Source organism: Salmo salar, chromosome 12 (assembly GCF_965601325.2).
Source record: "Salmo salar chromosome 12, fSalSal1, whole genome shotgun sequence".
Taxonomy (NCBI): Eukaryota; Metazoa; Chordata; class Actinopteri; order Salmoniformes; family Salmonidae; genus Salmo; species Salmo salar.
The window spans coordinates 76220069-76232727 of NC_138302.1; the positions used below are offsets into that span (position 1 = coordinate 76220069).

Here is a 12659-nt window from a genome sequence, read left to right on the forward strand (position 1 = left end):
GGACGTGAGAGGTTGTCTCTGTCCTGGCTTTCTGCTCTACTGATCTGAAGAGGAATACATGGAGTAATCCATTAAATGCTCCTGTTTTTCTTCTTTTTCCAAACAGAATATCATGAATTTGACAGACCCTGTTCAATGAAATCAAGGAGAGGTGAAGATTACCATTTATCATGTCTTTAATGTTAACCTTTAAACCAGAGTAGCTAATATTATGCATTTGAAAGTTTTAGATGACAAATCAAAAAGTCAATTTCATTTCCAGACTGCAATTCTCCTCATAGCTTAATGATTTATTGTCAGCATCTTTTGACAGGTAATTACGTAGCAGATTTATATCTAGCTTGATTTCACAGACACTTATGAGAATCATCCATACATTATTAATGGCATGACTTTAGTCCCACTGCCAGGTGACAGATGACACAATGATAATGTATCAGCCAGGTATTGGTGTAATTTATTAAGACGTATTATATAGACATAAATGGACATATGAAGAATCCTTATCCACACAGCTGTCCGCATGGGTGTTCACTGTGGTCTGTGAAATTAGGGATGTTTTTAGATTCAATTACCAGCAGTGTGAAGGGCACCTTTAGCCTTGTGTGACAATCTGTTAGTGTTGGGATGACCTAAGAGGCTGGACTGAATCTTTCAGAGAATGAACCTGACTACATCAGTGACCAGACATAATGGTAGTGGCTCATTATCTAAAGAAAGTAAAACCCAAATTACACGTCGTTCTCTGAAGCTCTCTTCTGATGACTCATGTCAACTCGAGAGGTATAATTTCCATGTTCCATTTGTAATGCATGAGAGGATGATGATAATTATTCCTTTGATATATTTTCCCTCTTAAAAAGAACAAACAAAGTGGACTGCGTGAGAAAGTCAGACCTGGCCTGTGTTGACCCCGTAGTGCGTAGAGGAGTAGTGTCTATGAGCGACAAATGACTACATTTAATCAAATCAAATCACATTTTATTGGTCACATACACATGGTTAGCAGATGTTATTGTGAGTGTAGCGAAATGCTTATGCTTCTAGATCCGACAGTGCAGCAGTATCTAACAGGTAATATCTAACAATTCCACTACAAAGCCTAATATCTAACAAATTTAAAGGACACACAACCCCCCAACAACTCTACAGCCGCCAGGGTGCATCAGAGCAATCTGGTCATCCTAATGGCATGTTGTATCAGAGATAGACCGGGGACTGGAGCCAGCCTTTAATCACAACCACTGACAGACAGGTTCATATGGAGGCATGTCAATGCAAATTCATGACCTTCTGATCAAACACAGTGTGTGCATTAGGCATACTCATTACAGTACATCATGTACTTTCTAGTCTCAACCTATTGTCACCAGGAAGTAAAGGGGGCCTTGAAGCCTCAATCTAATGTAATACTTTCTCTGTGAAAGCTTAAGGTCACATGGTTTTCAATGTCTTTTTGTTTGGTTCTGTCCTCTCCTACTGCTGTAGGTTGTCTTCTATAGCAGTAATGGGAGTAAGGTGTGGTAACATCCATTTGTCTGTCTGACAAGCTTACATACTAAACTCCTATGTGATTTAAAAAAATATATATATTTAGCACCAACTGAGGGTGGGGTGTGGATATAAAGTGGTAATTGCACAGAGAATGTGCTGGTGACCCCTGTTCCTGATATTACACTAATGTTTTATTATTCAAAGGATGTCAGTATTGCCTACAAGAACAGGACATGCAGTGGCTTATAATATAAGCACAGACTCATGTAATGAAGCTTTTGCTCCGTCTCAGAATACATCAAAGAGCCTTTATCATGTCCCCTACTTTACACACACACACGCACACACACACACACTCGCACACACACACACACACACACACCACACACACACACACACACACACACACACACACACACACACACACACACACACACACACACATACACACACGCACACACACACACATACACACACACAAATACAGGCACACACACAAATGCACAGATCACAGAGGAATGTACTTTAGTGAGAGATTCCTGTGATTTCATTCACAACACATTTTTACCTGCTCAACATATCATTGCTTTTCGTCTCCATTGCTTTTTTACTATTATAGCATTGCCAATACTACCATAGCCACTGGGTTTATCACAATAAAAGGCTCACTTGGGAGATTAAATTCTGAAGTAGTTGAGCAATGAAAGGCACCCTTGAAACAAAGTGTCTCATGTCCAGAGGCAAACGTTACAGATTCAATTTAGGATGTTTGGCAATCTGCTGAGAGTGAAACATCTCAAGTGGAAAATGGAAATGTTTTTGATTGAGAAGGGGTTGATGATGACAAAATCCCTTAATTTGTTTCCTTTCATTAATTCCCCTGTGTTGGCTTCTTCTAAAACATATCAGCAACAAAGATACTCGGGAATAATTATTTGTTCTTTCCTTGTTTCCTGTTTTTCTAAGAGGTCCAAAATGTCAGTTAGTGGGCCTAAATGAACAAACCCTCTCACCCCCAACACAATGTGCTATTTGCAACATAACAAGCCCATCCCAATACCACTACAGCATCCTTGTGAAATACTCTGGATACAGATGGAAAATATCCCCATGAAGAATTCATGAATGAATTTCCATGCTTATGAATGAATTCTCATGCCCATTCTATGTTGTCACCCCCATCCCTCCCTAGAATATATGTAGGCAACATTGCCCCCTACTTTACACAGAAACATGCAGATCTAACCAGATATAGAGCTTCTCAGGGTGGAATAGGTATTTTTGGCAAAGCAGGAAATGTAGCCATTCAGGAATTGAGAAAGAGTAAAGCTGGACTCTTTTTTTAATAACTACAATCATAATTATAATTATTGTTATTATAATAATAATTTCCATTTCATATCCTGATTACAAAAAGAAGGTAGCTTCCAGGCTGAACAGTCAGTGGTGTTATGCAAGAGGGGGAGTGCAGGATCTAAAGTGAACAGTTGATTTGCAGACAGATAGGCACACTCTCTTCACATTGCTGTGGTTTATTTGACAGATTGCCGATGCATACAGATGTAGGATCTTAATTTGATCACTATTTTGTTGCTGAGAATATTCCTGCGAAACAGGAAATGCAAACTTGTAGTTTATTTGAGTTTTAAAAGGGCTTCTGAAGTTTGTAATTTCCAATTTGAAATTTCCGACTGGATTTCCCCTAATAAAAAATGTATCAACCCTTACAAAAATGTCCATTAATTATAATCCACATTATAATTCATAATTGCTGTTGTTGCAGGATTATTTTCTTGCTGTAGCGAACTGGATAAAATTAGGATCCTACATCTGTATCTTAGGCTATTCATGGATTTGATAAATGTATATCACTCCATTGCAGGTATTCCTATGGATTTGATAAATATATGTATGAAAATATGAACACTGTACGTCTATTTTTGGCTTCAGTGTACACATATTATTCCATAATATAATCAATGAAAAAACATAGTGTGATTTTTAAAGAGAGATACTGCAAGAAGAAGCAGTTGCTAGAAGTTGAGTATACAGTAGGCTACTGTATGGAGGCCGTACAGTATATAGGAAACATTTCTTTATTCACGTCTCTCAACTCTCAATGAAAGGAATAGGTTAAGTCAGAGGAAAAAACAAGGAAAGGCCTAGCTTAGAAGATCTAACTATATTAGTGAATTCTGAAGTGTAAATATTTGATATGCCATTTACTTCACTGGTCTCTGAGGTTGTTTCACACAGCTCTTTGGTTATTGTGGGCAACCAGTGAGAGGTTGAATTGGCAGAGTTTCCAATCAGTGTTGCCAACATCACCTACAGGGACTTCACCCCTTTATATGCTTTACGCACACACATACATGCGCACGCACACGCACTCACACACACGCCCATAAACAAAAATGGGAAATCTTAAGCCACTTTTCCATTATCATTAAATTAATTATTGGCTTACAGAGGGGAAACAACGTTTGTGATCCACAATACTGTTGAGCCAGTTACACAGACATCCACTCAAAATCCTTTTTAATATTACCTTCTGCCTATTTCACTTACTAAACTACCAAAAATTTTCATACTATGTTTTTTTAAACAGGTTCTTGGGGTACAACATTCCTAGTTTTGAAAATAACTCTTCCCACTGAGAACAAACTGGTTGAATCAACGTTGTTTCAATGTAATTTGTCATCGTATTGTGACGTGGAAAAGTCATGAACATAAACTGTTGTTTTGAGGGTGGAAGGTGTCGTAATTGTAACTAATTTTCAACATAGACAAACCTTGTATAAAATATGTTGAATTTGTACCTTTGAAACAACGTCAGATCTTTAACGTTATATCCGCTACCAAAAAAAATAACTATAGGCTGGGCAGCACCTCCTACTGGAGAGTTGATCTAACTGCTATTCATTTGGTCTCCCATACAGGTTTTTACCAAGCCCTGCTTATCTTTGATATTTGTCACTGACTACTACCAATGTGCTATCGTTAGAATGATTATTGAGAGATCTCTTAATTACTAAATAGATTCACTGTTGCTATCAAAGTCATTCCAAAGGGTCAGTTTAACAGAACAAATGAAATTTAACCATACTCTGTGTCATATGTCATCAATGATACTATTTAGGCCTATATTTTTTATTATTATTATTAATTTTTTTACCTTTATTTAACTAGGCAAGTCAGTTAAGAACAAATTCTTATTTACAATGACGGCCTACCAAAAGGCAAAAGGCCTCCTGCGAGGGCGGGGGCCTGGGATTAAAAATAAAAAATAAATACAATATAAATATAGGACAAAGCACACATCACAACAAGAGAGACAACACAACACTACATAAAGAGAGACCTAAGACAACAACATAGCAAGGCAGCAACACTTAACAACACAGCATGGTAGCAACACAACATAGCAACAACATGGTAGCAACACAACATGGTAGCAGCACAAAATATGGTACAAACATTATTGGGCACAGACAATATTACAAAGGGCAAGAAGGTAGAGACAACAATACATCACACAAAACAGCCACAACTGTCAGTAAGAGTGTCCATGATTGAGTCTTTGAATGAAGAGATTGAGATAAATATAGCATTTGCAAAGTCATCAAGAGCTATTGTTTCAATTCATTCCAGGATTAAACTAAAAATGAACGGTACAAATAGGCCTAGGATTTCAAGCTTTGGTTTATTTCAAATGTATTCTTCAAGTCAATCATCATATGTTGCACCCACTTCTCCATCTCAACCAAGAATCAAAGTTAAAGAATAGGACTAAATCAAATCAAACTTAATTTAAAGTGCATTTAATGTTTGATTAGATTTAGTCCTATTCTTGAACTTTGATTATTGGCTGAGCTGGAGACGTGAATCCAACATATTTATTTTTACTTCGTAGACAAACTGGAATTAAAGCCAGACTAAATCAGTGGCACAAAATATACAATATTTCCTTCAAATGTTGATATGTGGTTGTGTTGACAACCAAACACAATTTAATATTACTTTTGCAATACAGTAAATAGCCTATTAACTTGTCGACAAGTTAACATATGATATGTTGGATTCACGCATCCAACTAAACCAAAAATAATAGTTAAAGAATAGTATTAAACCAGTGGCTCAGATGAAATGATCAAACCACTAGATATCCTTTTAATGTTGGTATTTGGTTGCATTAATAACCAAACACAATTCAATATTACTTTTGTAATAAAGTAAATAGCCTAAAGTTAAGACTATTTTACATACTAATGTCACAGTATTTATTCAACCTTAAAATGAGTAACACATCCATGGCCACAGGTTAGCCTACAGTGACTATACACATATTGTAATGTCATCATAGAAAGAGTGCATGTTCAAGATAGCATGCAAATGTCACAGGTCTGTGGAGAGCTTCACAAAGATCTTCCCAATTTCTTAGAATAATCTGTGCAGAATCTCAAACATTTACATTTTTACATTTTAGTCATTTAGCAGACGCTATTATCCAGAGCGACTTACAGTATTGATCAAACAGCATTGATCACTTGCACTATGTACTTACACAATAATCTCAACTGCAATCCTGGTCATTTGGTTGTGCTATCAGATGAAGCACAGTGATAACACATTAAGTTGTGGTATAAATACAAAATATCTGACATTGTGTTCCCATTTGAACTTTGTTGTGCTTTCAAATGGTTGAAAGCGCAGTAATAACACATTGGGAATTCAACAAACTTCTGGCTGACTTTTTTAATAGGTTAATAAAGGTTGATTCAACTTATTACCCAATTTCTATGTTGAAATGATGTGGTGTGCCAAATGGTTGGTTGCATGGTCATCCATCTGTCATTGTTATGAGTACATGTCTGTTCCCCATCAAACCCCCAGGCGTTGTCAGTTTGAAATATGAATTCCTCGGCCTGTCTGTCCTCGAAGGCTGTGTATACTACTTGCCGACAGTTGGGGAGCTTGTGGCTGTCTAGCTGAGGGCATTTGATGTAGACTCTTTCAAAGACTTCTTTAGGGATTGCTCATATGGTCAGGGGCCAACGGTGGAGAATGAAATGATGGATACTCCACTGCCTCGTCTGAATCTCTTTGGCCTCGTATAACTTTATGGCCCCATTTTTCCCTGCTTGGTCGGTAAATTAGGTGTCATAAAGAAAGCATCTGAACCAGGCATTACAATCACACTGATCAACCAATTTGTCTGTGACACACCAGGCACCAGGGAGCTCTAAAGGAGCCGGCAGGCCTGGGCCCTGTAAATTACCCACAAGAGAAGGGGACTGGGCCAGAGGTAAATGGGGGCCAAGTCAAAGCAGATTGCATAGCTTCCTCCAACCCTCCCCACCCGAAAAGGAAAAGAGACTTTAGGGATGAGGGTGCCAGTCAAAGCATTACTGACACTGTGCTGGGTACTGGGTGCCCATCTGCCACTCTACGCTTTACACCAAAAAATCCTTCCCTTTTGTCCCTTCTGAACCCAGCCTTAGAGCCGTGCTAGAGAAATCCTCTCTTATGTCCCCCATGTCCTCATTATATGCACAGGGCTCTAAGTCCATGGCTGGTTTTTACCCTCGGAGAGCTGCAGGCACGGGAGAGTGGAGTGACAGTAAAGCTATACACAGCCATGACATATCTTATTGCCTATCGTATGGGACCAGAGGGAGAAAACAGAGCATCTCTCAATTGAGCTTAAATGCGCAAATCGCTCCCTAGTGAAAGAAAGCCTTCCTTTGTAAAAGTTTCTGCAAATTTTTTGGGGGAAACTTTGGAAAGTTTTGCTCTGAAGGGCTAAGACTAATCAGTCCAAGGTGGCATATTTAAGAAACAACGGATAAAAAAATTATAATAAGTCTATAGAGCTTTCTTTCTCCGACAGAGACATCGCCACCGCGATACGTCCAAACACTGCAGACAGCAGGTAGGACTGGGCTGACAGCAATGAATATCTATAAAACCATATGCACACATGCACTCACAAGCTACTATGTATGTGTGCATGCTGCATTTTCAGCAGCGTTTGGTTTGATTAATGGACTTCCTAACTAAGGAACTTGTTCAAAGTGACACAAGCTTTTGTCTGTGTGTGTCATCCTCTTCCTCTTCCTGACAGTCACCAGAGTTGAAGGAGTCCCTCATCCCCTTCCTCCTGCTCCTTGTTCCTGTTTGGTTAGCGGTGGGACAACGCGATAAGAGCTGACAGCCCAGTAATGATGAATGAAAATGAAAGGGACGGGGGGGTAAATGTAAATGCTGAAAGCACAATGGAAAAGTGATTAAAAAGCATTTCAGTGTCTTTTATCTCCTGGTACTGCTTTCAAAGGAGCAGTCTTAGGTCTTGGAGCCTCTCGCCAGCACTTATTTCAACGTGTCTCTTACCCCCTAGAGAGGACTTGGCTTTGATTGTTTTTTAGGCTGCCTTCCATCTTCTGCCTTCAATCGTATCCCTTCCAAGTGGGCGACTTCTCAAACTTCTGTAAGCAAGCAGTTTGGCAAAGTCATCTCATGTCATTGACTCACTTAGCCCCACTCTATCTAGGCTACATTGTGCTTTCGCATTGAGAGAGTGACTGTCGGTGTGGAGGCGGACTACAGTATATGAGTTTTCTTAGATCTTAAGTGAATAGTAGGTGCCATGTAAAGAACTAGTGTCAGTTATTAGAAAATAGCTTTTGCTGTTTGTTGATCGGTTACAATAGCCAATTACCTGTAACAGGAACTCTGCTATAGTGATGCTCTCACCATCTAAGCATCTCCCCCACACACGGGGCTGTGAGAATAAATGTATTTCTATAGAGATACATTGGAATATGAATATGGAATGGAATATGAGCATTTTTGCCTTCCCTTTGACTCAAAATGTTAAGGATGTTATCTCTGAATCTGCGTGAAAGTATAGAGACATTTCTATTTTCTGTATGCCTGACCTTGTTTTTGTGTCAGAGGAAGGTCTGAAACCAAATGCAAGTATTACGTTGTGTCAGTTTGCTAAATGAATAATGGATGCAGCCTTCTTTTGGGGTCGAAAGTGTTTTCATTCCGGTGGGTTGTTCCCACTGAAAGTTCATCATCAAATTAACATTGTACATTGTCTTTGTATGTCTCACTCCTCCCTCTGTTCCTTTTCATGGCGGAGTTATATTTAAACCTGCAAGCACAGTTCCTATTGCAGTCTGTTCTGTAGACCAGCAGTAGAGGCATGGTCTTGGGCACAGGGGAATGAAGCTCTTCCCCTCCATTTATGGTTCACCTAGATATCTCAAATCACCTGCAAATCTTTCTGTGACATACATGCATGATTTATTAGCGGGTATGAGTAATGTTCATGTATCCATATTAAATATTCAGAGGAATTAAAAGAACTCATGTTTCTAAGTCTGCAATAATAGCTTTACGCAAGGGTTGCATTTTAGCATCAATTGCCACTTGTATGTTACTTAAATTAGATTATATGGAAACTTGGGACATGCTATGGAATGTGGAGACAAAATGATGATCCACTGGAAATTCAGTGTCAATAATAGATCATGTTTAATCACATAATGATACAATATTCAGGCTGCTACTTGGAGTAGATCATCACCATCAATGACAGAGAGCTGTTGAGGTTGATTTGTCAAGAAAGTAATCTGAATGTGATTTTGATCAAGCCACGTAGGACAACGCCTCCAACAATTTCTTGGCAGACCGAAACAAATGAAAGGTCATGCAGACATTTGGACTGATTACTTTGGGACACTTGAGCACATGATTAAAAAGTACTATTCCATTAAATAGTTATTACAAAATTACTTTCAGCCAAGAATGACCTAGGGACCTTCTCCTTTTGTCCTTTCTACCCCCAAACCCTGGAGATGTGAACTTGAGACCTGTGCGCTGAGTAAAAGGAGATGTTGGGATGCTGCCTTGTTCGCACAACTGTCTCCAGAGCACTAATTCCCTTAATTATCAGGACTGGGAGAGAAGTCCCCAGTGAGCTCTGTTAAATGTGGTTCTGCTCCACACACTCTCCAATCCAATTTGCTGTTATTTTTTTAAAGAGAGCAGGGTAATGGTGCTTGAGGGTGTAGAGCAAGAGGGAGGGAGAGGGGTGCTTGGACTGTTAGTGGTATGAACTGTTCTGTAGTTGAGCTGACTGAGAAAGGAAAATAAATGGTTTCCACTTTAATTTTATATTTCTTTAGTGTATAGATGTAGGAGAAAGGGCTGAATCTTTGAAGGCTGGCCTTGGCGGAGCAAATGAATGCAGAGCAGAGTTTTACCATACAAACACTTTCAAATGTAGTGTTTGATAAGATGAATATCCTGGACTTGAGAGCCTCCGTCCTTTGATTCTCCTCCTAGGCCTCCTCTCAAACGTACTCTGAAATATGTCCTTTGTATGTAATGCAGTGATAGAGATGGCTGCGGAGGCTGTAGCAGTCAGGATGCACAGACACAAAGTAAAGCAGCTGTCAAAGACATTGACATCCTCTTCAAAGTGTAAAGGATTTTTCTGCCCTGGATTTCTTACACAACACAGGGATATAGTTTTTTGGTATGAAATCAGTTAATCACTGTTTACGTGTGTCTAGGAAACTTAGCTGCTATGGATTTTGCACATGCCACATCTTTTTACATGAATATTCTACCATGCAGTAGAGGATCCCAGTTTCATTCTGAAAATGGAAGGTGTGCTGAGGAATTGTGAAATGCAGAAAGAGGTTAACAAATACGTTAGAACTGATGAGATGGTGACATGAAGAAAATTCATGATACAAAGTGTGAATCCATAATGTTCCACAAATGGTGCAAGAAACACAGGAATGCAATGAAATAGAGTATGTAAGGCTTAACCAATATCACATCTAACAACTATCTTAATCCTTGAAATGATTAAACAAACTATTGTTGTGTTTTCAAATCATGGTTTATGCATGACAGGTCTTGCTTTTGTAATCATTTAAAATATTTCATCAAGGCTTACTTCAATATGTATGGCTCATCGTACGTATCACAAGGTTTTAGGCATCAACCATGAGGTTAGAATAGAGTCATGATAAACTTCCTGCTCTCAATTTAAAAAGTTGTCAGAGGCAGAGACTTGCCAAGTAGACTTGTGGCTCATCTCATTGAACAAAGCATGTTAATGACCAGTTTTTGTCAAATACCCTTCTGTAATACAATGCAGCCTTTTGCTTTGGTGAAGTCAATGGTGCTCTGGCAGTGGATAACAGTTTCGCTGCTGTACATTTAACGTAAGGCTCTGAGCTCTAGCCGTCTGGGCCTGTGATGCCTCTGAGAGCTAATCATGCCCGTTTCAGACAGACCTCTGTTAGACAGCTAATGGAGTGTTCTAAGGTTAATTTACAGCCATACGTCCCCATCAATAAGCAATTAAGAGGTGTGGAAACAAGAAGGCACTCAGGCCATCAGACATTTTCCCCCCTTCGTTTTAATCAATTAATCGCTTTGGCATGTCTGCTTGAAACCCCCCAAATAGATTTAGATATAAAAGTTACACATGAAACGGCTCTATTCCCAGGCCAGTATCGCTGATGTAGGATCTTTTTAAGCGTGTCTTATCAATTGAGAGATTCATGGTGGAACTCCCACTGGGCTCTCTTTTAACCCCCTCCCCTGGTTTCACACACTGTTTTTCTTTCCTATAAAGGCTCAGAGAAGCCAAACGGACCAGACGTATTCTGCTTCCTCAATGCCGGGTGTGAAGGCAAATTCACAGGAAATGTTTTATGTGATAATATAGCAGGCAGAATATCTAATGCCAGCCTTGAGGATGCAGCAACTGGGAAAGTCTGAAACATTCAGAGTAGCAAGGAAATGTAGATGTCTTACACTTGTTTCTATCTTTCATCCTCCTCCACTGATGTTGTCACTGCGACCACCATCTGCATTTTCATATTGTTCATACATTTATCAACTCACCCTCTTTCACACTCCTGGTCATCCACTCCTATATCTCCCTTGATTGGTTTATTATTGATCTACACATTCAGTGAGGGACCGCTATTTGAGGAATTTGCTTTCAAAAGACCAGAACTAGTGTAGTGTAACATGGATTGCATGTTAAGCATCTGAATTTATGTGAAGGGGCTATATTTCCTGTTCACTCAGCTTAACTCCCATTGCTCTTCTCTGCTGTAAAGTGGTGCTCACATGTTTTCCTATTTCTGTGACATGCTTGTAGGTTTCCCTTGAGAGAGCCAGGCAATAGGCTGCTAATACTGTATGATATGCATGAGCTCTGCTCCATATCTTTAACCAGCCCCATTAGACTGGCATGAAACCCAGGGGATCCTGAACACAGCATAGGGCCCTGGCCAACAGCCCTGCTTTATGACACAAACAATCCTGAGCACACAGTGTCAAGGATAATGAGTTTAACGTTTATAATAGTAGTATAATTAGACATTTTTAGTACACCTGTGTATTAGCTGTCATGTGTTGTTGCCTAACCTGTCCATTCTCTTTCCAAAGCTCCTCCAAACAACATCTCAGTTTCAGCAGAGAACTGTCCAGCTCCATTCAGCCGGTACCAGGCCCAGAACTTCACTCTACTGTGCACTGCAAAGGGAGGCAAACCTGCCCCTTCGGTGAGTCACACATTTATGCACTTGAACATGCTGTTCAGTGCATATACAGTGCAGTATATAGGACAAAACACGCTGTTAACAATATTATTGTACACATGAAAGGTTCCAGTCATGTGTAGCCCACTGCATGTATAAATAATCTATTCAATCATCCCCTTCTACAACTAGCCCACTGCTGTATTTTGTGGATAAAGACTTGTACATAATTGTTCATTGTTTTCTGAAAGGTATTGTTGAAAAGATAGGAGGTAAAGTACACTCAACAAAAATGTTAATGCAACAATTTCAAAGATTTTACTGAGTTACAGTTCATATAAGGAAATCAGTTAGTTGAAATGAATTTATTAGACCCTAATCTATGGATTTCCCATGAGTGGGAGTACAGATATGCATCTGTTGGTCACAGATACCTTTAAAAAAAAAGGCAGGGGGTCGTGGATCTGAAAACCAGTCGGTGTCTGGTATGACCACCATTTGCATCATGCAGCGTGACACATCTCCTTCACATAAAGTTTATCAGGCTGTTGATTGTGGCCTGTGGAATGTTGTCCCACTCCTCTT

At 39.4% G+C, this 12659-nt stretch overlaps 1 protein-coding gene across 2 annotated transcripts in view; it reads left to right on the forward strand.

Moving 5' to 3' along the window:
- The window catches only part of LOC106565900 (immunoglobulin superfamily member 21), a 298458-nt gene that overhangs the window by 256588 nt on the left and 29211 nt on the right, over positions 1-12659 (forward strand). For both annotated transcript variants that reach the window (XM_014133564.3, XM_014133565.3), the window contains exon 5: positions 11983-12098. In XM_014133564.3, the coding sequence (XP_013989039.1) occupies positions 11983-12098 (116 nt within the window). The remainder of the gene's footprint in view (positions 1-11982; positions 12099-12659) is intronic.